The sequence below is a fragment of the Bos taurus genome, chromosome 24, assembly GCF_002263795.3.
Source record: "Bos taurus isolate L1 Dominette 01449 registration number 42190680 breed Hereford chromosome 24, ARS-UCD2.0, whole genome shotgun sequence".
NCBI classification, from domain to species: domain Eukaryota; kingdom Metazoa; phylum Chordata; class Mammalia; order Artiodactyla; family Bovidae; genus Bos; species Bos taurus.
The window spans coordinates 40,040,635-40,065,770 of NC_037351.1; the positions used below are offsets into that span (position 1 = coordinate 40,040,635).

Below are 25,136 nucleotides of genomic sequence, written 5' to 3' on the forward strand. Positions count from 1 at the left end.
TGTGAAATAAAAGAGGCTTGTTTCTCTTTAAATCTGCTGCTGTCATTAGAAGTGCAGGGTAAACAGGTCAGAATCCACTGTCTTTTCCCATCTTTCTTTTCTTCTTGTTTTTTCTTTTTATGGAGGTGAGGAGGGACTAGCTACTTATAGTGGCAAATGTAGATCAAATAGATTTCTTTTCTGAAAATTCTTAAGCTTCCTGTCTCAGAAAATCAAAGTTGGCTCATTCTGGAACCAAGTTCAGATTCTCCACATAGACACAGGAAAAGCCAGGGTGAGAAAGCTGAGGAGCAAGGAAGGAAGGGCAGAGAGGGGGGCCCATTGCATAATTAAAAGGGAACCGGGACCAGTTACCTGGGGATGGGAAAGGGGTAATTAAACCCCTGCAGGAGAAGTTCTGTTTTTCATCAAATAGGAAAGCTCTTTCTAAAAGAGCCCACAGGTAAGGAGTCCCAGGGTTCACGACCCCTTGGTTCCATCTCAGGATGACTCAGGGTATTATTTCCAAGGATACGTGTTGAGCCCCATGAAGAATCAAAACTGGAAGTACTAGGTTGGTCTCCATCCCTTGTCTCATGGATCTCTCTGTAGAAATGCTTCTAGCATTTAATTTCTCCAAGCATTCTGGGAAGATCTGGCTAAGTTTTGTGGGAGATGAACTGGAACAACCTCAAAAGCACAGCCAGGAAGGTCCCCAAATGCTCTTTGTGGAGATCTTCACTACTTCTCCCCACCTGGAGATCCTGGGTGACAGCTGAGCCCAAGAATGAGATAAACCCACATGGGAAATGCAGGTACCAACCCTTCTAGGACCTGAGAAACCTAAAAAGCACCTTTCCTGTCCCCAGACTCTGACCACCCATCACCCAGGGACACAGGTTTTCACCCAGGAACATCTCAGCCTTTGAAATACACTGGACTGTCTCCCCCAGACGCAGTGCCATTTGTTCGTGTTGGAACAGAGTGGGAGGTCAATACCAGTCCCTCCTTCCCTCCCGACCATGGAAGCAGTCTCGGGAATCCATCATGGAGACTGGAGGAAGTCAGGGATGACCCAGGAAAAAACAGAGCTGGAGGTGGTGGCATAGAAGGTGGCTGCAGAGGCCAGCCCAACACTCAGCCTCTGACGTCACAGGCTAAGAGACACATGCCCGCCCGCTTGGTAACCTTGTCCTGGGGCCAGGACCTGTTCCTCCTGAGAACAGCCTGCCCAGGAGGAGAAGCGCAGAGCCAGATGGAGCCCAGAGGGATGGGTCAGCTCGGCTCCCTGTTAGAAAAACAACAGCCCCTCTCCTGGGAAGGGGTGGGAAGGCAGAGCTGCTGCTGCCAGAGATGTCCCCACCCCTCTCCACCAACACCCTCCCCAGGACACAGGAGGCTGAGAGCAAAGGATGCTTCTAACACCCTTTCACTGGAGACTCATTCTGTAGATACTGAACGTCTGCTCCGTATTAGTAACAGGACTGTGTCAGGGGCCATGAAGACAGCGCTGAAGTGGGGGACATGGTCATCAGTGTGGCCTGGATGCCCTGACGGGCAGACAGGTGGGCCAGGGCCCCAGAAGGACAGAAGGTGATCAGGATGTCTGGGGGGGGTGCCCTCGTCTGGAGAAGCGGTAGGGTCAGGGAAGGTTTCTCTGAAGGATCTCTGGAAAGAGAGGGAGACATCTAGGGGAGGAGAGAAAGCTGCTGGGGGACAGGAAGCTGGGACCCTACAGGGCCAGAGCACGGAGGTGGGACACAACGGGAGGCCCAGCTGGCTTGAGCGTTGAGATGGGAGGGGAGCAGACAGGACAGGGCTCTTTGCAGAACGTTCAAAGTTCTTGACCATTTGAAGACCCTGAACCAGGGAGAGTTACCAGGTCACCAGGGATGAGAAGAAGACGGAATTGGATGCTGGTGCCAGGAAGTCGTGATGGTGGTGACAAAGCAAAGACCAAGACTAAAGTGGAGAAAAAGCCAGTGAGCCTTAAAGAGTTTTCCTAAAGGTCTAATGTGAGTGAGAAAGAAAAACGTGGAGGCCCAGCAAGGTTTTCCAGCTTTGGCCAGACACCTCAGGAAGACAGGGCAAGTCTCCCTCGTGTGGCCTCAAAGCCACCACTCCCCTCTTCTGTCCTCAGTCCCGGAGAATTTCTGGCTGAAAATACTTGAAAACTTCCTTTCACTTCCTCTCCTGGTCCTCAGGCTGACCTACGGTGCCCAGGAGATTCAGCAGCAGTTAGAAACAGACGGCCCCACAGCCCTCTGCTCAGCCCTCGTTGTGAGAAAACAGTCCCATCGCTCCCTAAAAGTAAAAGGGGCCCCTAATCATTAAGCCTCACAAATCCAACTGGCAATATCGTCTAGAGAAACCGTGCGAATCTGCACCTGACCGGGTCCATTAAACATTAACCTTTGAGTTACACATTGACAGCCCCTGGACACAGTGATTATGTGCTTCTTTCCGTTGGTCACTAAATCTAGCTGAATCGCTTATAGTATCAGCTCTAGAGAGATTAGAAAGCATTTTTTTGTTTCTGCAAGATTTCACTCAGTACGTGTAACCTTGATCCACATCCTATTTGAAGATTCCCATCTTTCTTTAGGAACCTCTAACTTCACGGAACATCTAGAATTTCTCAGGCGTCGACTTGACAAACCGTTACACTTAAAAACTGCTAAATAAATGTCTTATACGGGAAGGCTTTTGTTTATTTAAAAAATGTGGTGGGAATGTAAATTGATGTAGCCATTACAGAAAACAATATGGCGATTCCTCCAAAAATCACGGCTAAATGGTTAAACAGGGGCTTCCCTGGTGGCTCAGTGGTGGAGAGTCTGCCTGCCAATGCAGGGGACACGGGTTCGATCCCTGCTCTGGGAAGAGTCCACATGCCACACGGAGCAACTAAGCCGGTGTGCCACAACTACTGAGCCTGTGCCCTGGAGTCCAGGTGCCACAACTATGAAGCCCGCACACCCTAGAGCCTGTGCTCCAGAGCAACGAAGACCACCATGGGAAGGGCCTGCAGACCACAGCTGGAGAGCTGCCCACACAGCAGTGAAGACCTGCACAGCCATAAATAAATCAATAATAAATGAAATGTTCAAAGCAATAAAATAAATGGCTAAACAAGCTCTGGGATACAGTGGACTATTATTGAGCCTAAAAAGGGAATGAAATTCTGATACACGCTACAACATGGATAAAACTGGAGGACATTATGTTAAATGAAGTCAGCTGGACACAAAAGGACACATACTATATGATTCCACTCATACGAGTTGTGGAGAATAATCAAACTCATGGAGATGAAAATTAGAACTGTGGAAAACTGGAGCTGGGGAGGGGAGGAAGGATGGGGATTAGTGTTTAATGAGGACAGCGTTTCAGTTAGCCAAGATGAAAAGCTCCAGAGGTAGATGGTGGTGATGGTTACACACAGTGTGAATGCCAGTGAACCCAGAAATGGTTAAAACGGTAATTTTAGGTTATGTATGTTTTTCCACAAGAGAAAAAAAGATATGAAACTAGGTAGAGAAAAGTGAATGATACAAAGACTCAATTGTTTTAGGGAAAATGGAGATTTCTAAATAGAGCATGATTAGGAACCAACCCTTGTTTATTCATTTATTTTTTCCAACCTTTGTTTAGAAATTGGAAAAGACCCTGATGCTGGGAAAGACTGAAGGCAGGAGGATAAGGGGAAGACAGAGGATGAGATGGTTGGATGGCATCACTGATTCAATAGACATGAGTTTGAGCAAACTCTGGGAGATAGTGGAGGACAGGGAAGCCTGGCATGTTGCAGTCCATGGGGTGGCAAAGAATCGGATATGACTGAGTGACTGAACCAAAATAACAGGAACCAAGTCTGGAGCAGCCCACCGAGTAGTCTGGAGGGCAGGCCAGCAGCTCAGAGGGGATGATGAAGTCCTGTCTTTCTTCCAGCCCTAGTTCTGTCAGGCTCTTACTAAGCCCTGGCAAGGCCTGATGGCTTCACAAAATACAGAATCGGAGGACAAACATTAGGGTTTGAGTGTGAAAGAAGGCTTCTGCAAGACGTGACTGGAGACCCACAACTCAGAGGCGGGCTCTCCTCCTGGTGATGTTTCCTATGTGTCGGGCTGACTTCTGGGCAGTCCCGCTCCTCGCCTGGTCCTAGAGTCTGGTTCAAGGTTGTAAATGATCCTAAATGGTCGCCACCTCAGTGGAAACCTAAGAAACGGTTATTTCATGGGCTTTCTCGTGCTTCTAGCACATGATGCACAAAGATAAATATCTTCTGATTACATGTCATAAAATAGTAGAGAAAAGAGAAATTTTTAAGTTATAAGACTGGAAATTCCCAACAGTCACCTACTTGTCGGAGGAAAGATCTTGGAAACTATTAAAGCTACATTAGCTCAGTCACTTTATGATTTCACTCAGAGGGATGGTATGGGGAGGGAGGAGGGAGGAGGGTTCAGGATGGGGAACACATGTATACCTGTGGCAGATTCATTTTGATATTTGGCAAAACTAATACAATTATGTAAAGTTTAAAAATAAAATAAAATTAAAAAAAATAAATAAAAACAATGATGAAGAATAACCCAAATTTGATTAAAAAAAAAAAAAAACTCTTATGTGGGGATATATGGGAACTCACTTTCCACTCAATTTTTCTCCAAATCTAAAACTGCTACAAAAGAAAGTCTACTAATTAAACACACACACACACCCAAAACAAAGACAGAGCTATCTGCACACGTTGCAGTGACTATCATCTACTCTTAAGAAAGCATAAGCCACTGCAGCTGGTGCACAGAAACTGATGAGTGGCTTTCAGGTTTCACCAAGCTTCTCAGGTGTGTGGGCATCCCAGCTAATTATCAGCAGCTTTTAATCTGATCTCCCAGCTTTCCCAGGCTTCATTTCCATACCTTATGGGGCATGGAGGCCACCAGGCCAGGGCAAGCCAGTGCCTCCACATACCTGAGCACAGATTTCAAAGGAGCACAGGTCTGAATGCCTTGGTACAAGCAGGCGGCTGCCTCAGTCCCTAAGAGTTTCCATCTTTGTCATGACTTCGGCAGCGTCATCATCTCACTAAGACCAACGCTTGCAGAGTCAGATTTCCAGAATTAATCCCCACCAGTGCGCTAAAAAAGGTAACACTTTGTGATTTATTGCTGTTCAGCCGCTAAGTCATATCTGACTCCTTGTGACTGCATGGACTATAGCATGCCAGACTTTCCTATCCTCCACCATCTCCCGGAGTTTGCTTGAACTCATATCCATCGAGTTGGTGATGCCATCCAACCGTCTCATCCTCTGTCGACCCCTTCTCCTCCTGCCGTCAATCTTTCTCAGCATCAAGGTCTTTTCCAATGAGTTGTCTCTTTGCATCAGGTGGCCAAAGTCTTGGAGCTTCAGCTTCAGCATCAATACTTCCAATGAATATTCAGGGTTGATTTCCTTTAGGATTGACTGCTTTGATCTTGCTGTCCAAGGAACTCTGACTGGTGATTAATAGATTTCAATTTCTTACAATCCAGAGAAAGAGACTCACAAACTTAGAGATGGAACTTTTCGTTGCCAGAGGGAAGGATGTGGGGAAAGGAGAGTTAGGGAGTTTGGGATGGACATGCACACACTGCTGTATTTAAAATGAATAACCAACAAAGACTTACTGTAGAGCACAGAGAACTCTGCTCAATATTAAGTGGCAGCCTGGATGGGAGGGGAGTCTGGGGGAGAATGGGTGCATGTATATACATATATGGCTGAGTCGCTCTGCTGTGCACCTGAAATTATTACAGCATTGTTAACCAGCTATACTCCAATATAAAATAAAAATTTGTTTTAAAAATATGTTTTCCAGGATTCAGGCTTAAAATGATCGATCCACTTGTATTCTCTACACCACATGCATTATTCACAATAAGTAATATAACTATGAATCTACACGTTCTTTAGATTTCTCCCATCATAGGTGTGAAACAATAAATAGGAAAACATTTTATAAAATGCAAAGTAGGGATGTTAGGTACCACTATCGGACTTTTGATCACCCTCCTTAAGTACCATAGCTATTCTCCTGACAACTGGCACCTCTCAAAAGGATAGTATTTAGAGTTCATTCAATTTTGTTCTCTTTTGTTATGACTTGAAAATTCTTTCCTGCCTCTTACAACCATATTCAAAGATTAAAACTGTCACCACCATTTGACAAAACATTTGCTTGGACAGAGATGAATAATCATGGCATAATTTATATCTATGAAGGTGATCAACAATATCAGACAAACATTGTTAAGCATCTGAATTCAGCTCAGTGCTCCCAAATTTGTGTTCAGTAAAGTAACAAAATGCAAATAAATGAATATACATTATATCCAAATGAATGAAAATTCCCTGCTATTCAATAAACAAAGAACAAAAAAAGAAACTGTTAGCATCTGTGCTACTAAGGGGTTATGAGACACACCTTTCATTCACTGCTAGTGAGTGTATAAACTGAGCAGTATTTTTGAATGTGCACCTCACTGTATGTAAACCGTGTGTCCATGGAATTCTCCAGGCAAGAATACTGGACTAGATTGCCATTTCCTTCTATAGGGGATCTTCCTGACCCAGGGATCGAACCCGGGTCTCCTACATTGCAGGTGGATTCTTTACCATCTGAGCTACCAGGGAAGCCCGTATGTAAACTATATATCTCAGTAAAAAGAAAATTGAAAGATATCCATTATGATCACACTGGATGGACTATTTTAGTGCCACAAACAGGCCTTTCCTGTGCCACTGTCTCCTGGGCACCCTTCCCTCACCCAGTCCTGCATTTGGGTTGTTTCTCTGATGCCCTCAAGCTTCCCAAGTGGCTCAGATGGTAAAGAATCTGCCTACAATGTGGGAAACCAGGGTTCGATTCCTGGGTCAGGAAGATCCTCTGGAGGAGGAAATGGCAACCCAGTCCAGTATTCTTGCCCAGGGAATGCCATGGACAGAGGAGCCTGGTGAGCCACAGTTCATGGGTTCCCAAAGAGTCGGACACGACTGAGTGAACTAACACTTCCACTTTCTGATGCCCTCAGCTGCTCTTCCTACCTATACCCCAAGCCTGCTCAACCCTCACATCCCCCAAACCACTCATCTGCTTCCTTGCCTCTCTCCCCTGCTAGCCCAGAAGCCCCTGAAGGCCAAGATCAACCTTAAACGACAATTTAAGATACAGTGACCATATCTACATTTATATGGAACCAAGATAAACCAACTGTTTGCTGATTACTTTCCTGGGATGTGGCCATTGAATCCCAGGATTCATCAAGGAATCCTGAGATGTCAGCCCTTCAGAAGCAGATGTCATGAGACATAGACAGTGTTCTCAGATATGCTGGAATGGATCAGAAGATAATTCCTGGCTGTTAGCATCACAAGTGATTTTTTTTTAAGTTTTTTCTTATGTTAAATATTTTCTGCTTCTATATCAGAATAAAGGAGTTCTGCATAGAGAGGTCCATTGAAGGCATTAAAAGCATGTGAGATATTTTAAAATACAGCAGAGGTATTCATGAGCTACTTTTTTTTTCACTTTGCTACAGCTTTCCTTTTAAAGATGAAGACGTTAGATGTTACCATTTGAATACATTGCTAAGTAAAAAGCAGGGGGAAAAAAAAGTTAAAAGCAAACACAAGAATGGATTCCAAAATGTATTTTTCAAAGAAAAATTTCTTCAGAAATTAAAACATCTTTTTTTTTTTTTTGGCTTTACTATCACAGGAAGAAATAATTCCAGAACAGACCTCCCTTTCTTTCCATAAATATACAAAAAGCTTTATTTTGAAGCCAAAACAGTTGGAGATAGGAAAGTATATTTTGACAGAGTCCTGCAAAATTCTCTTCACTCACTTTCTAAAATCCTCCCAAGGCTGATCTAAGAAGCCCCGTAGAGCAAGCAAGACTAACAGTACAGCCAACATTCTGCCATTTAAATCAGGAAAATAAAAAGGGGGGACCTTTGGTAAACTAAGTTGTATTAACTGGAAAAATGGTTACGCTTGACTATTTGGCAAACCACCATTGATGACACACATTGGATAAAGCTTAAAAATAAATCTTGTCAGGAAAGGAAACTCCACATATGCCCTCAATTATGTTCATATATTAAAAAGCAGAGACATCACTTTGTCAACAACAGTCTGGATAGTCAAAGCTATGGTTTTTCCAGGAGTCATGTACAGATGTGAGAGTTGGACCATAAAGAAAGCTGAGCACTGAAGAATTGATGCTTTTGAACTGTAGTGCTGGAGAAAATTCTTGAGAATCCCTTGGACAGCAAGGAGATGAAACCAATCATAAAGGAAATCAACCCTGAATATTCATGGAAAGGACTGATGCTGAAACTGAAGCTCCAATTCTTTGGCCACCTGGTGCAAAGAGCTGACTCACTGGAAAAGACCCTGATGCTGGGAAAGACTGAAGGCAAAAGGAGAAGATGGCAGCAGAGCACGAGATGGTTGGATGGCATCACCAACCCAATGGACATGAGTTGGAATAAACTCAGATACTGGAGGACAGAGGAGCCTGAGGTACTGCAGTCCATGGGATCACAAAGAATCAAACTCGACTTAGCAACTGAACAACAACAAATTCAGCTCACTTATCATTAACATTGAACAATTTAAGGTGCATCGTCTGTATCTCCACTTGGTCCTACAGCTCTTTATGTCGCCTAAATATAAAGGCATAGCCCCTAAAAGGTAAGCTATGGGAGATCGGCAGAGAGAAGCCTCTTTTCAGAAGTGTGAGGCAGTGGGGGTTCAGAGACATCTCAGAGTGGTTACCCCTCTTCCTGTGAAAGGCTGGGGTTGCCCTTTGTTTACTCCACTTGAATCTCAGCCAACTTCAGGGACTGGGAAGTCCACAGAGTAAAGAGGGAAATTCTGAGTGGCACTGAGGCCAGGTCCTAAAGGGACGCAACTTCTGTCGCTTTCTCTGGAACACCTGTGCTGGAGCCCCGAACTGCCCGCTTACAACCTGCCTTAGGGCCGCCATGCTGTGAGGAAGCCCCTAGCCCACAAGGAGAGTTCACAAGGAGGAGCCCTGAGACCATATGAAGGGAGAGCCTTGGCCAGCCCTCCCCCCAGCTGCCCCAGTGCTGCCTCCCCAGCTGCCCAGACCTCTCCCTCGCTTCTCAGACACCCCCCCTCAACTGCCCCAGGGCCTCTACTCCAGAAGTGCAGACCCCTCCCCAGCTACCCTAGCACCCTTCCCTTAGCTGCCCAGACCCTACCCGCAACTGCCCAGGGGCCCCTCCTCCGGATCACCTGCTCCAGCTGCTCCCCTGGCAATGGACTGCAGCCTGAGACACACCCATTCAGTCTTCCTGAAACCCTGACCCCCAGAAACAATCCCAGAAAGACAAAAAATGAATGCTGCTTCAAGCCATAACGTTTCACAGTGGTCTCTTACACAACAGTAGATAACTGGAAGAGACACTGCGAAGGGGAAAACAAAGTGAGATAATAAAAATGTGAAAACAAGAGACAGACATATCTCTGAGACTAGCAGCTTCACGGAGAACGGGACCAAAGAGATAAAAACGTCTGAAGGACAAGAATTCCTCGTGGCTTACTTCCAACTCATAAGGAGGGACTTGGTTTCTTCCAATCTGTTCATTTTGCCAAACAAACTCAAGAAAAACTTAGTATTTGAAATCGGTTGAGACCCATGTGAAGTAATACAAAATTGAAATAAAATCATTTTGAATAGATGCAAATACACAGCCATCGGTCATTTCGACCAGGATCTCCAGGAAGAATTTCTGCCTGACCTGTTTTAACAAACACCCAAGACTCATTTGTAATGAGAAGCTCCTATTTACATGCAACTCTTGTTCTAAAAGTCTTGCAAGGTTTTCTGCCTTGAGAATGCAAAATTTGCCTGTTCTTTTCTTGTTTACCTGTCAATGTGCTTAGCAAACACTTTACATTTGGATGATACAATGATAGACCTCAATCCAGCTCTTGCCAATTTTTCAGAAATTTGGGGGGAAAAAAACAACAGCAGACATCCAAATTAATGAGGTTTTATAAAACCCAGCACACAAGCAGCTCTTGTCTAAAGGTTTGCGTAAAACAAAGGCCCTTCTGTGATTATGTTCCCACAACAAAGTGCTACTTCCTAATTAAACCTACACAGAGTATAAAGCACTGCTTCAAAAAGCAGCCTTTATCTTCAATGCCATAGAAAATGTTTCCTCTTTTTACGAAACACACTTTGTCTTCTAAAGGGACATTACACATTTTTACTCACAAGTCGGGCCACTCTCAGGGAAAATTTTGCCCAGGTTGAAACATTTTTGAAGGGGATTACTAAACATTGATGCATTTTCCTGCTTCTTGACCAAAAATCACGTGAGGGGGCACCCAGATTTACCATGCAAGGAGTGTTGATACTCCGCCCCATTCCCAGGGGAGAGGACCCTGCTGGGTGACAAGACAAGAGGGGTTTAGGAAGAACCCAGACAGACGCTCCCAAGGCAGGAGGAAATTGTCAGAGTGCCTGCCAGTCTCCCCATGAAACCATAACAGAGAGGGAACAATCGTGGGAGACCAGAACAAAGGAGGGGAGACTCCCTGGACGGTGTGGAAGGAGATGGAAGTCACAGTGTCCAGCCCCAGGGGCAGCTGTACAGCCATGCGACTCTGGGCAAGCCAGTGGACCACACTCTGCACTGCTACCTCCTAATCTCCAAGGAGGGGGCCATCTCCTCTCCAGGACTATCAGAGATGAAATAATATGAACAAGAAAAAATGCTGTAGAGTCTACAAACTATACCTGTGTAGATACATGTATGTGTGTGTGTGTGTGTATATGAGATGGTTGGATGGCATCACCTACTCTATGGACATGAGTTTGAGCAAACTCTGGGAGATAGTGAAGGACAAGGAAGCCTCCCGTGCGGCAGTCCATGGGGTCACAAAGAGTCAGACACAACTTAGCGACTGAACAACAGCAGCAATATACACACACCTATATATACACACACAGTACATGAGTGTACAATATACAGGCTGAGCATTCATGTGTATGTATTAATAGACTGAAGGCAAAAGGAGGCAAAGAGATTGAAGGCAAAAGAAGAAAAGGGTGGCAGAGGACGAGATGGTTGGATGGCATCACCAACTCAATGGATACAAACTCGAGCAAACTCCAGGAGATAGTGAAGGACAGGGAAGCCTCGCGTGCTGCAGTCCATGCGGTCACAAAGAGTCAGACATGACTTAGCGACTGAACAAGAAGAACATTAATAGATTCTATATGGTACATAGATAATATATTGTGTATATTCTATATACACCATTACTAAACTCTATACTATTCTAAATTCTAAAATACTAAATTATATATATATTATATATAGATTATGTACTACATGTACTGTTTAATCTATATACTATGTATAGATCCCTTACATATAACTGTATATATGAATACATGTATAGATCCCTCTACACAACAGGCAGTGAATGTTTCTTTTAAAAGAAATACTCAAAACTAACTAGAAACGTGCATTCTGAGCCTTGGAAATGATCTGGCCACACTGCACTCCTTCACTGGCATGTACTCTTTTTTCACTGAAACCTCAAGTTATTACCCATAACAGAGAAGCCACCAAAATGTCAGGCGTAAACTGTTGTGCAAATGATGGGTAAGCCCTAGAACAGGATGTTAGTGGAGCTTTAAAATGATTCATAATGATTTCAGTTATATTGGGAAATGATCATGCTATAAAGTTAAATAAAACATCAGGACACAAACATATGTGTCACAAACCTTAGCCAGCCAGAGGGTTGATATTGTCCAAGAATGCAGATAGTCATGAGTTCTACCCTTGAATTACTTCAACTCAGCCTCAGTTCATCATTTGTCAAAAGGAGCTAATGGGGAACCAGACTCATGTGTGATCATGAGGGTTCCAGGAGCCAGTTCAGGATGAAGGTGCTGCAGGACACCTGGCCCGGAGGAACAGGAAATAAAGACGCTAATTTCACTTCGCATGTTTTCAAGGTTCACCCCCGCTGAAGCATATATATCACCACTGTTCCCTTTTTAAGGCAAAAGGATCCATTCGATGTAGAGAGCACATTTTGTTCATCCTTTCATTGTTGATAGACACATGGTTCCTTTTACCTTCCAGCTATTGTGAATAGGCTGCGATAACACATGGGTGTTCGAATATAATATCATTTTGAATTCCTACTTTCAATTCCTCTGAGGCTCTATCTAGAAGTGGAATTGCTGGAGCATATGGAAATGCTCTGTTTAAGGATAACTGTTTCCATAGTACTGCACCATTTGATGTTTCCAACCTGCCCTGCACAAGGGTTCTAACTTCTCCATACCCTCACCAACCCTTATTTTCTGTTTTTGTTTTTGTTTTTTTATAACAGCCATGTTGATGGGTATGAAGTGGTATATCATTGTGGATTTTCATTTCCACAGTGTCAAAAGATGTTGAGCATCTTTTCATCAGCCCAGCATCCTAACATAGAGTATCTCAAACTGGAAATCCTTGAGTTATTCAGTTGAAAAATACTACCATAGGAATCCATTTAAATATGTTTAATAGAATATATACAGTTTCATATAATTAACAACTAAAAGAATCCTGACAGTCATAAATTCAAGATCTATCAAACGTGCATGCTCCCTATCTCAGAATGAAAGGATCCCTGGCTTGCATCAGTGGTAAAACACCATGGAACATATTCTTAAGTCACTAGACAGTGAGCAATAATTTATGACTGGACACCATCCACGTGGTGGTGGTTTAGTCACTAAGTCCGACTCTTCTGACACCATGGATTGTAGCCTGCCAGGCTCCTCAGTCCATGGGATTCTCTAGGCAAGAATACTGGAGTGGGTTGCCATTTCCTTCTCCAGGACACCATCCAGGTATATGTTAGTTTTACATTTGTTAAGTGACTCATCAGTTTTTTCTTAAAACAATTCCTACAGATTGTTTTCTTTTTAAGTAAGACATTGCTAAGTATCTAACAGTGTAAATTCTAACATACGGTGAATCGATGAAAGAAATGAATCACAGGCATTATTTTAAAGAAGTAAAAAGATAAATTGAATCGTTCCTCCTGTAATATGTTACTAAGGCAGACACTCCACAGTTAAATCTTACTGCAAACCAAACAACATTTATGGACTTTCTGATAACACCACTTTCTATCTTTTCTTCAGTTTATCTTTCAGGTAACCAAACATTGTATACAGAAGCTAAAAACGCCATATTTTCTATAGCTGTCATCAATTAGAAAGTCAGGAACAGGATCAATGTCTTTGGCACTTGCCAACAGAATGAAGCTGACTGATTTGGTCATAAAACCTTGGAGCTGACATATTTAAGTTGCATGAACATATTTACAACATGAAGATGCTATGATCCTTGATAACATTAAGGTCTGCCTAATTTTACTTTAAAACCTGTACTTCAGAGCTTACATTTTTACAGAAGGGAAACAAAGCAGTTGATAGGTTATAGCTGATGGTTGGTTATCTTTTAATCCAGTTGTGAACCCAAAAAAGGAATGCAAAAATAAAGCACTGGTTCACAGTGATTCCACACTCATTGCCTCAGCTCTGCTGATGTCTGGGCATGCAAGACAAGCTTCTATAAATGTTAACAAGGAAGGGAGAGAAAGAGGAGGAAGAAAAGAGGAAGCAGACAGCTGTGGTCCCTGCCTTCATGGGGTGTATGATCTAGAAATTAACTAGCAGGTGGTGAATAGCTGGCCTGACAGAGAAACATACAGACTTTGACAACGGAAAAGTCATCAGAAGGTGTAACCAGTTTCACATTCTAAGAGTTGCATGTCAATGAGACCCAGGAAACAAGGATGAGAGATGGGAAAAAAAAGGAAACAGCATGACAAGGGAGTGATCCAGATGCCAATACCTAAGTGGGACCCAAAGATAGCCTTGCTTCTCATGAGACAACCAGCCCTGGATGCAACAGAGCAGCCAGGATTGCCAAGCATGGGTTCTGGCCAAAAATACTTCACTGGAATGTAATCAAGTATTATAGCTGAGTTTAGTTCATGAGAAATAAAGGACATAAAGGAACATATTAAAATCACAATGAAACCACTTGACAAATCCAGAATGTGGGATATTCTACAAGACAAAAAGCCTTGTGTTTTCAAAAACTGAATATCACTTTTTAAAAACAGTGTGTGCTAAGTTGCTTCAGTCATGTCTGACTCTTTGCAACTCCATGGATGGCAGCCTGTTAGGCTCCTCTGTCCATGGGATTCTCTAGGCAAGAATACTGGAGTGGGTTGCTACGCCCTCCTTCAGAGGATTTTCCTTACCCAGGGACTGAAACCGCATCTCCTGTGTCTTCGGCATTGACAGGTAGGTTCTTTACCACTAGTAACACCTGGGAAGCGCCTCTCCCACCACCCCACCGAAAGGGAGAACAATTCAGGTAGAGGTTTAAGAAGCATAGTAATCAAATGCAATGTGTGTTCCTTACGGACCTTGGTTTGAAAAACAAAACCAAACCTATAAAAGACATCAGTGATTAAATCGGGACAACTGGATCTCAGTGAAGAAATAGTTACTAGGACATTGCTGTCCGCTTTGTTAGCTAATGGCACAGTGCCCATTCGTAACAAACGTCCTATTTTCTGAAGATACAAAAAACCTTGCATTGGTCCAATGTCACCATGACTGCAATTCACTTGAAAAGTGTTCCCAATGTGGCAAAATGTTTAAAAATCCCTGAATCTTGGGGGTAGTTATATGTGTGTCACAATAATACATTTGCTACATATTCAAAATATTTCACAATAAAAATAATAAATATATCTGAGAAAGGTTTGCTCAGATATAACCATCTAAACTTTTTTTAAAAAAACTTAAAGCACAGTAGAAATTTTATATTCTGCAAAAGATGAAGAAAATTCTGAGTATTTTGTTATTTAAAATTATCTTAATTTAGAAGCTTATCTAAAAACACTAGAATTTACCTGGTGTGCTGTGCTAAGTCGCTTTAGTCATGTACGACTCTTTGCAACTCCATGCACCATAGCCCGCCAGGCTCCTCTGTCCATGGAATTCTCCAGGCAAGAATACTGGAATGGGATGCCATTTTCTACTCCAGGGGATATTCCCGACTCAGGGATCGACTGGCAGGCAGGTTCTTTACCACTAGCGCCACCTGGGAAGCCCTAGAAGCCTATATAACTCTGTCCATGACTCGGTGTGAATAAGACTTAAAGACCTAAAACTGAGGCCCCCGAATTCCTCAAGCTGATTCAGTCCAACTTACGGCAGAAGCTCTCCTGTTAGGAGAAGCCAAGATCGACAAATTGCAAGATAAAAGCAGTCGAACTTGGGATTTGAAGTTTCTCTGTAAAATGTCCAGCTGTTAATTTGGCCAAACTCACATAGTATCACATTCCTAATAATGAAAATGTTGTGCTTTTTTCCCTCAAAGAAGGAAAATACATTGAAAAGATGATGAGAAAACCAACATTTCCTGCAGAAGCATCCTTACCACTTAAACAAGGACGAAAAAAAAAGCCAAGGCAAAAAGGGGATTTTTGCTCTTTTCCTTTAGGTTGATTTGAAAAGGCAAAGGCATGTCATATTAATTCAGGATTTGTGGTGAAAACGCCCAGATGTATTATTTTAGTTACGTGATTCTATGAACCTAAACTTGGAAAATGTCTCTCAGCTTCACATCTTACTACCTCACTTACCATTATGATTAGAGCTCAAAAGTTCCTTACACGTGAACAAACACAGTATTGTCTTGCTTTTACTTAAAAATTCTGCATATTTTGTGATTTCCCTGGTGGCTCAGATGGTAAAGAATCTCCTGCAATACAGGAGATGTAGGCTCAATCCCTGAGTTGGGAAGATCTCCTGAAGAAGGGAATAGCTGCTCACTCCAGTATTCTTGGCTGGAGAATTCCATGGCCAGAGGAGTCTTTGGGCTACAGTCCATGAGGTTACAAAGAGTTGGACATGATAGAGTGACTAACACTTTCATGTTTCACTTTCATTCAAAAAATTATGATTCTTCATCATGAAATCTCCAAAATTCATACTCTACACCTTTTGAATGAGTTTTCTCTTTCATTGCGTATTTCCCATGATACTGAGGAGTTCTGACCCGAGAGGAACAGAATGGAAATAAATAAGAAGGCTATGTTATGGCTTTTCCGGAGAACTGAAATAGAAATTTGACAAAAGCTGCCACCTTTCTTTTTCATCCCTTTCACTCAGATTTCTTTCCTTTTCTTTCCTTTCCCTAGAAATATTTGGGGCAACCAGGGCTCACATCGTATTTCGCTCCATTCTCCTGAGTGGTCTTGAGCAAAGCTAGGGAGATACACATGTGATCTAAGCCAATTAAACCCTGCCTTTCCTAGCTGGTGCTGAAGGCTTCCTCACTGAGCACTGGGGTGCTCACAGCTCTCATACACAGCATCAAAGAGAGTCCAGAGGTTTAATGCCTTCTCCTTCTGTTTCCAAGCCTTATTTTCTACACAGAACCCTTTACTAGAGCTGCATGGTGAAAACAGTAAGATAATAAGTTTGAAAGGCAGCAAATGGATGTGTTTTGTGCCCCCAGCAGCTGTGTGTGTGTGGACACTGGGTTACATTTGTCAAGGCATCACGGGTGGATGGATGATCAGCATCCTGACACAGTGTCCAAGAACATCAAACCACATGGGAACAATTCTATTCATCACCCCAAGGATACCTAGGCATGATAAATGTGACAAAAACCAGTACCAAGGACAAACTCTGTGTTTCACTCAAATCCATCAAGTGAAAAAACAGTGAGACCAGGATGTAAACATGTTAGCAAACAAGTGGACTTTCCTTGTGTATAAAAAGCATTTAAAAGACGCTTGCTCCTTGGAAGAAAAGCTATGACAAACCTAGTGTATTAAAAAGCAGAGACATCACTTTGCTGACAAAGGTCCAGATAGTCAAAGCTATGATTTTTCCAGTAGTCATGAATGGATGTGAGTTTTGGACCATAAAGAAGGCTGAGCGCTGAAGAACTGATGCTTTCAAACTGTGGTTCTAGAGAAGACTCTTGAGAGTCATTTGGACAGCAAGGAGATGAAACCCAATCCTAAAGGAAATCATCCCTGAATATTCATTGGAAGGACTGATACTGAAGCTGAATCTCCAATATTTTGGCCACCTGATGCAAGATGCCAATTCATTGCAAAAGACCTCGATGCTGGGAAAGACTGAGGGCAGGAGAAGAAGGAGACAGAGGATGAGATGGTTGGATGGCATCACTGACTCAATGGACGTGAGTTTGAGCAAACTCCAGGAGATGGTGAAGGTCAGGGAAGTCTAGTGTGCTGTGGTCCATGGGGTCACCAACAGTCAGACACGACTTAGCGACTAAACAACAACAATGTGAGATTACAACCCAGCCACCCACCGCCTCCTGCAGCACCTCCAGCCTCACCCACCTGCCTCAGGTCCAGCGTGATCGTGACCCAGTGGTACTCTCTCCCGTTCTGGATACTAGGACTCTGCCACCAGTTATTGGTACCGTCGATGGCGTTGGATATCGGATGCCGTTCTGTTGAAGGAAAACAAAAAACCCGCTACGCTCTCAGATTGTGGTTTAAGGTTGTTAACTCCTAAACTGTAATACAGTGGAAATGAACAGCGGTAAGGAGAACACAGGCCCGTGGCTTCCTAACAGAAGTCTCCAGTAATCGTTTAGGAAGGGGTACGTTCCCACGGGGGCCCCACTTGCCTTTGGGGTTGGCGCTGCTGCCGTCGCAGACCCGGCACTGGGCATTGCGCATGGCCCGCCCAGGCACATGCTCCACCAGCTTGCAGTACGTCTCTGGCCCCTTTTCCCCGCAGGTCGCATTGGTGCTGATGTGTGCATTGCTGGCAAGGTTGAGGATGGCAGGGAACAGGCCTGAAAGTCAAAGTCACCAAATCAGCTCAGCCACTTGAAACCACAGGTCATATCACTGCATCTCACTCTGCTGGTGAAGCAGAAGTGTTAGTCACTCAGTCATGTCTGACTCTTTGCAACCCCATGGATTGTAGCCCTACAGTCTATGTAGGAGCCCTACCAGCCTCCTCTGTCCATAGCATTCTTCAGGCAAGAATACTGGAGTGGGTTGCCATTCTCTTCTCCAGGGGCTCTTCCCAACCCGGGGATCGAACCTGGGTCTCCTGCATTTTGGCAGGTGGATTCTTTACCATCTGAGCCACAGAAGATGGCCAATTTATGGTCACCAAAGGGAAAAGGGTTCTTTACCACTAGTGCCACCTGGGAAGCCCAAGTACATTAAAAAAAAAAAAACTCACCCTGCATCTATTAATAAGAAAATAATAATAATAACTTACTAGGTAGTCTTCCAAAGACTTTCCTCGTAAAACAGAGCTACCCTAGTGGTTCTATGAGCTACTCTGGTGGCTCAGTGGTAAAGAATCCACTTTACCACTGGGTTCAATCTCTGATCTGGGACGATTTCCTGGAGGAGGAAATGGCAACCCTCTCCAGTATTCTTGCCTGGAAAATCCCATGGACAGAAAAGCCTGGCAGGCTACAGTTCATGGGGTTGCAAAGAGTTGGACACAACTGACCTACTAAAAAACAACAGATTAGCAGTTCTATCCTAGGAGAATGACTCTAATCAAATCAATAAACTCTTAGTTTCTCAACAGAAAATAGTCATAGAATATTGTATTCTAGAGTATTACTCTTAATTTTGAAACATAGCAGACTCACACAGTATACTAGGTATAAACATGTTTTTTCTTTTTTAACTTAAAGTTGGTCATTTTTATCACATGCTTTTGGGATTTCCTAATTAAAAAGGCTTAATGAATAAAACAGATGTACTTTTATGTTTAATTATGCAGTTCCTCAATTTATTCTTTTTATCAACCAGTAGTTAAGAGACATATTTTATGCAATAAAATGATCTAATTCTTAAAGTGACACATAATTCTTGGGAATGCTACTTAATTGGGGGGAGAAGCTGATACTTATTGTTTTTGGTACTGAGGTAAATATTAATTTTCTCCTTCCTTTATGACCACAATATTCTAGTAATCTGGTTTGAATGTATATTATGAACTGACAATTTAAAATACAATAAGTTTGAAACTGTGGAGTCACATGGAAAGAGCTGCAACAGAGTTTTCTGGGCTCTGGGTCATGTCTGTGCATTTAGATTTGCAGTACAATCAACCTTCTCCATTCCCTTCCCACAGACCAGCCAAGCGAGGAGAAGAAAAAAGGTCACAGGAACTTAGTTAACAATGCATTTCTCTGTCAACAAATCCTTTACCAGCTAACTCTAAAAATGTTCTCACTTTCTCTTTTTTTCCTCCCCTTCAGTTTCCAGACTCAAGAGAACCGCCCACTTCCTGCTCGGGGCTCCCCCGACCCTGACCTACAAGAGCCTTGAGTTATGGAGGGAGTCGGGGTCAGTAGGGCACCTGCTTCTCCATTCAGGAGCCTACACTCTGAGTCACTGAGAAAAAGACGTTTAAGCTGTGTGAATATCAACATAATTTCAGTGAATAATAGCTTAATTGTAGGAACCGACAACAGGTTGTTCTTGCACTACACAGGTTTTAGAGCATCCGTGTGCCGGCTCAATTGCTCAGTCATGTCCAACTCTTTGCTCTTTGCGACCCCTTTGGCTGAAGTCCGCCAGCCTCCTCTGTCTGTGGGATTTCCCAGGCAAGAATACTGGAGAGGGTTGCCATTTCCTCCTCCAGGGGATCTTCCTGACCCAGGGATCGAACCCGTGTCGCCTACATTGGTAGATGGGTGCTTCTCTGGTTGGTATTGTAAAGACACTCCTAAGCAAACGAAAGAGAAACCCCTTCGTTAGCATGACTAAATTCAAAACTCTGTAGTGGTGCATTTGCCTTTCACTAAAACTAAATCTTTCTTCTCAGATAAGCTCATGTTTGGGGGGAAAAATTCACTAAAAATTATTCTTTACTTACTACATTTGCTCTCATTCCATGGTTCTAGAATAATTATTATTCCTCACTGTCTACGACCACAGCTGTGAGAGGATGAAAGAAAGCTGGAAATTTGCACTGGAGGAAGCATGTTTGAAAAAGAGTTTTTAAAAATTCCTCAGGTTGCTGAATGTTTTCAAAGACTACCGAAATACTTCAGTATTTCAGATCTCAGAGACCTCTTCTCAATGGTCTGTGGTGACCTAAATGGGAAGGAAATCCAACAAAGAAGGAATACATATATACCTCAGGGCTTCCCTGGTAGCTCAGCTGGTAAAGAATCTGCCTGCAGGGGGGAGACCTGGGTTCCATCCCTGGGTTGGGAAGATCCGCTGGAGGAGGGTATGGCAACTCACTCCAGTATTCTTGCTGGAGAATCCCCATGGACAGAGGTGCCTGGCAGGCTACAGTCTATGGGGTTGCAAAGAGTCAGACATGACTGAGTGACCAAGCACAGCACAGCACATACGTACCTACAGCTGATTCACTTTGCTGTACAGCAGAAAGTAACCCAACATTGTAAAGCAACTATACTCCAATAAAAATTAATTTTAAAAAACTAGCACTAAATACACTAACAAAAGACTACTGAAGTATCTCAATAAAGAACAACTAACATGAGCTTCAAGTAGGAGGAGAAATAGGAAACTGAAGGGTGAGGTAGGGCATTGGGATCAAGAATCCACCAAGAATAAAAGTTTGATTTATACATAAAAATCGAAAGCAGAATGAGGACTGTAGCTCGCACATGGATCACAGTTTCCCATCACCTGGCCGTGCACTTAATGCATGAGACAACTGTACACTTTTGTCAGGAGACATTATTTACTTTAGCTAATGTTACTGTGATTCGTACTTTTGCCCTCATTCGGGACACACAATGGATTCATTTTCTCATCCTATGTTTAACCAGTGGCTAAAGACTTCATAATGCCAAACCCATCAAGCGTGAAATAAATTCTTTCTCACTCACCAGCAGTTTTTTAAAATTATTTTTAAATTGGAGCATAGTTGCTTTATGATGTTGTGTTGGTTTCTGCTGTACAGCAAAGTGAGTCAGCTATAAACACACATATACCCCCTCCCTCTAAAGCCTCCCTCCCACCACCCCGCTCAACCCCTCTAGGGCGTCACAGAACACCGAGCTGAGCTCCCTGTGCTGGACAGAAGCTTCCCACTAGCTAGCCGTTCTACACATGGTGGCATATATATGGCAACATCACTCTCCCAGTCCTTCCCCCCACCCCCTCCTCCTGTCCACTCTCTACATCTGCGTCTCTACGCGTGCCCTGCAAATAGAATCATCAGTACCGTTCTTCTAGATTCCACATATACGCGTTAACATACAATATTTTTTCTCTGACTTCACTCTGTATGACAGATACTAGACTTTACTTTTTAACTCTCTTTCTTCACAGTCTGTCTCCTGAGAAACCTGCACGTGTGTCAAGAAGCAACAGTTAGAACTGAATGTGGGACAGCTAACTGGTTCAAAATTAGGAAAGGAGTATGACAAGGCTGTATATTGTCACCCTGCTTATTTAACTTCTATGCGGAGCACATCAAGTGAAATGCCGGGCTGGATGAATCACAGGCAGGAATCTGGAAGAAATACCAATAACCTCGGATATGCAGATGATAAAACTCTAATGATAGAAAGTGAAGAGGAACTAAAGAATCTCTCGATGAAGGTGAAAGAGGAGAATTTTGGAAAAGCTGGCTTAAAATTCAACATTGAAAAAAACTAAGATCACGGCATCTGGTCCCATCACTTCATGGCAAACAGAAAGGAAAAAGTGGAAGCAGTAACAGATTTTATTTTCCTGGGCTCCAAAATCACTGCGGACAGTGACTGCAGCCAGGAAATTAAAAGATGCTTGCTCCTTGGAAGAAAAGCTACAACAAACCTAAACAAAACCAGTGTATTCAAAAGCAGAGACATCACTTTACCAACAAAGGTTCGGATAGTCAAAGCTATGATTTTTCCAGTAGTCAATACAGATGTGAGAGTTGGACCATAAAGAAGGCTGAGTGCCAAAGAATTGATGCTTTCAAATTATAGTGCTGAAGAAGACTCTTGAGAGTCCCTTGGACAGCAAGGAGATAAAACCAGTCAATCCTAAAGGAAATCAACCCTGAATATTTATTGGGAGGACTGACGTTGAAGCTCCAATCCTTTGGCCACCTCGTGGGAAGAGCTGACCCACTGGAAAAGACCCTGTTGCTGGGAAAGACTGATGAAGGCAAAAGGAGAAGAGGGCGCAGAGAATCAGATGGTTAGATAGCATCACCGACTCGATGAACATGAATTTTAGCAAACTCTGGGAGATAGTGAAGGACAGAGAAGCCTGGCATGGTGCAGTCCATGGGGTCGCCAAGAGTCGGACAAGACTTAGTGACTGAAAAACAACAAACAATTTAATCACTGATAGCTGTTACAAAAAGTATTAAAATATTTTAGAGATTCTAAGGCCCTTTCCAGCACAGTGGGGAAAAAAATAGGTGGGAGAGAAAGAGAAATACCTCACAGGGGCTTGAGAAAGTCAAACCCCAGCCCCTGGGAGTTTGCCATTTAACACCCTTAACTTTTTTTCTCACACGGGGAGATGAAAAAAAATCTTATCTCAGAAAACCCAGAGGGGGTGGTGGGCAAAAGGCCTTGGAAGCATTTTCCAGTGTCCATTTCCATGGCAATGGGCTGGAGGTGTCCTTGACAAAGGCAGAGTTTCTCACTGTAAGATAAACAAGTCATGAAGACCTTGGCCCGAATATTGTAACAATTTATCAGGACTGCCTCCTCCTCCCACACAGGTTCCTTCATGCTTTTGTTTCATGATACCATGAGTTTTTATTCAACACCCAAGTTTAGTAGAAGAGACCATAGCTACAATTCATTCATTAAGAGGTTTTCTCTTTTGTTGCCACAAAACTGAAATTGAAGGATAGCAATTTAAAAGCTTTTTTTGATCAAAATCATGATTGCACACAGGCAAAGCACAACATTCACGGTTATTTTTTAATTTCAAATCATTCGTATTACCCTGGGAAGGCACTGCCTTTTCCCCTCCTTCCAAACTCTTACAGGAGGGAATTCAGCTTATTTTGTTGTTCAGTCGCTAAGTCATGTCTGACTCTTTGCAACCCCATGGACTGCAGCACACCAGGCTTCCCTGTCCTTCACTATCTCCTGGAGTTTGCTCAAATTTATGTCAAGTCAGTGAATTCAGCTTAACATCAAAACACAAGTGCAGCTTTTGAGTGGGAAAATGAACAACTGTGCAGAATGAAAATGAAGTTATATTTTGTTGTATCATTGATCATGTCTGCAATGTTTATATTATTTGCTTAAATACCTAAAAACATCAATTAATTTAACATTTTCTGACCAGCCATTGCTTCCAAAGACCACCAACCCTTCAAGGTCTTAGCAGTCTTAGTAATTTTCCCCCCTTCGTCTGCCATTTCTGAGCTCTATCACATAGATTTCACTTGTTTATGCTTTAAGTTTTGGCATTCTCTTTATGTTCCAATGGCTACATCACGGGTATGCAGTCGCCCTTGGTTTAAAGCTCTGTCAAAACTGTCTGGAAGTTTTTCGTCATTTAAACAAGGACCCCCCCCCCCACACACTTTTCATTTCTCATCAACTCTCATAAAATTACGTATCTGGTTCTGGATGTGCCTCCTGAATGCGTCAATCAAGGACTGTCCTCGGGAGCACCCAGGGACCTCTGGTCAAACCACTTGGCTGTGGAGACGCCCAATGCGTCACCATCTCTCACACCAGAACCATGACCCCGAGGAGGTTGCATCCACCAGATGACAGCTCCACTTAATCCAGAACATACCTAGAGGGACAGCTTACAAACAACGCAAGCATTTGCCATATCTTCCACCTGAGACCAACAACAGACAAATAGACTTGATACCCAGGGTAAACACCCCAATCAAAAGTCCAGAGTCATGTTATCTTGGTATTGACCTCACTGGGGGTGATAACGCTGCATTTTCTGAGTTCTAGCACCATTATTTTTTCAATGGTAAACTGAAAAAAACAATAGTACTAGTAGGGATTGGGCTGCCTCTTTATCCAGAAGGTGTGTGCTAAGTCCCTTCAGTCATGTCGACTCTGTGCGACTCTATGGACTGTAGCTGCCAGGCTCCTCTGTCCATAGGGGTTCTCTGGGCAAGAATATTGGAGTGGGTAGCCAGGCTCTCCTCCAGCAGATCTTCCCGACCCAGGGATTGAACCCATGTTTCTTACATCTTCTGCACTGGCAGACAGGTTCTTTACCACTAGCTCCACCTGGAATACATACACTTAATGTGATCACTTTTCTTATTTATTTTTTTAAAGCTGTTACTGAATCAAGGATGTATATGAGAGTAGTGGTGGTCACTGTCTCCAGTTCCTGGCCTCACACTGGCTCTTCACTCAACTGCAGTTCAGATTCTATTCCTTAAATCACTCAAAGGGCCCTTGTCAAGGTCTCCATTCCCCAGCATGAGGTTCACTGGGCCCCACAATAGCTTCTGTAAACAAGGGCTTTTCTCTCTGTCTTTAAGCCCCTCTCCCTTGGCTCTCTCACGCTGCAGACTCCTAGTCTGTCCCTCTGTTACAGTGGCTTGCTGGCCATCTCTGCCAGTGATCCAGACTCTCCTGTGACCTGATGTCCCAAGAAAAAGCAGAAGAGGCAGGTCCCCCCAACAAGCGGATCCTCAGGGGGAAGCAGGAAGGTGTGTACTTTGCCCCAAAGCTATTTCCAAACACAAGAGAAGTAACACAAAGAATACGGGCTTGAGGACAGAGACTTGGGTTCTTCATCCCATGTGCCCAGCACTTCCTTGTTGAATACAACCAAGCCCCACGTGGGTAAGGACAGAACAGGGCATCAATCATGTGGGAAGTGAACCCACTGGGCTCTGGAATGAGCGGAATCTTAACAGTGGCTGAAATAAAAAATGTACAAGCCTCCCAGGGGAAGGTGCGGGACCTTCCACATTTCCCCAAACCAGTCCCCCACCCCACAACCCCACCCCCCACCAGCAAGCATCACACAACCTGGGCCAAGATAGAAAAATGCTCTAGCTCCCAGTGATGAAGACA

At 43.4% G+C, this 25,136-nt stretch overlaps 1 protein-coding gene across 3 annotated transcripts in view; it reads right to left on the bottom strand.

Annotated features, from left to right (window-relative positions):
• The window catches only part of LAMA1 (laminin subunit alpha 1), a 125,687-nt gene that overhangs the window by 89,061 nt on the left and 11,490 nt on the right, over window positions 1-25,136 (bottom strand). For all 3 annotated transcript variants that reach the window (XM_024984606.1, XM_024984605.2, XM_024984604.2), the window contains exons 2-3: window positions 17,784-17,954; window positions 17,491-17,603 (exon numbers count right to left, since the gene is read on the bottom strand). In XM_024984606.1, coding sequence (XP_024840374.1) covers window positions 17,491-17,603; window positions 17,784-17,954 — 284 coding nt within the window. The remainder of the gene's footprint in view (window positions 1-17,490; window positions 17,604-17,783; window positions 17,955-25,136) is intronic.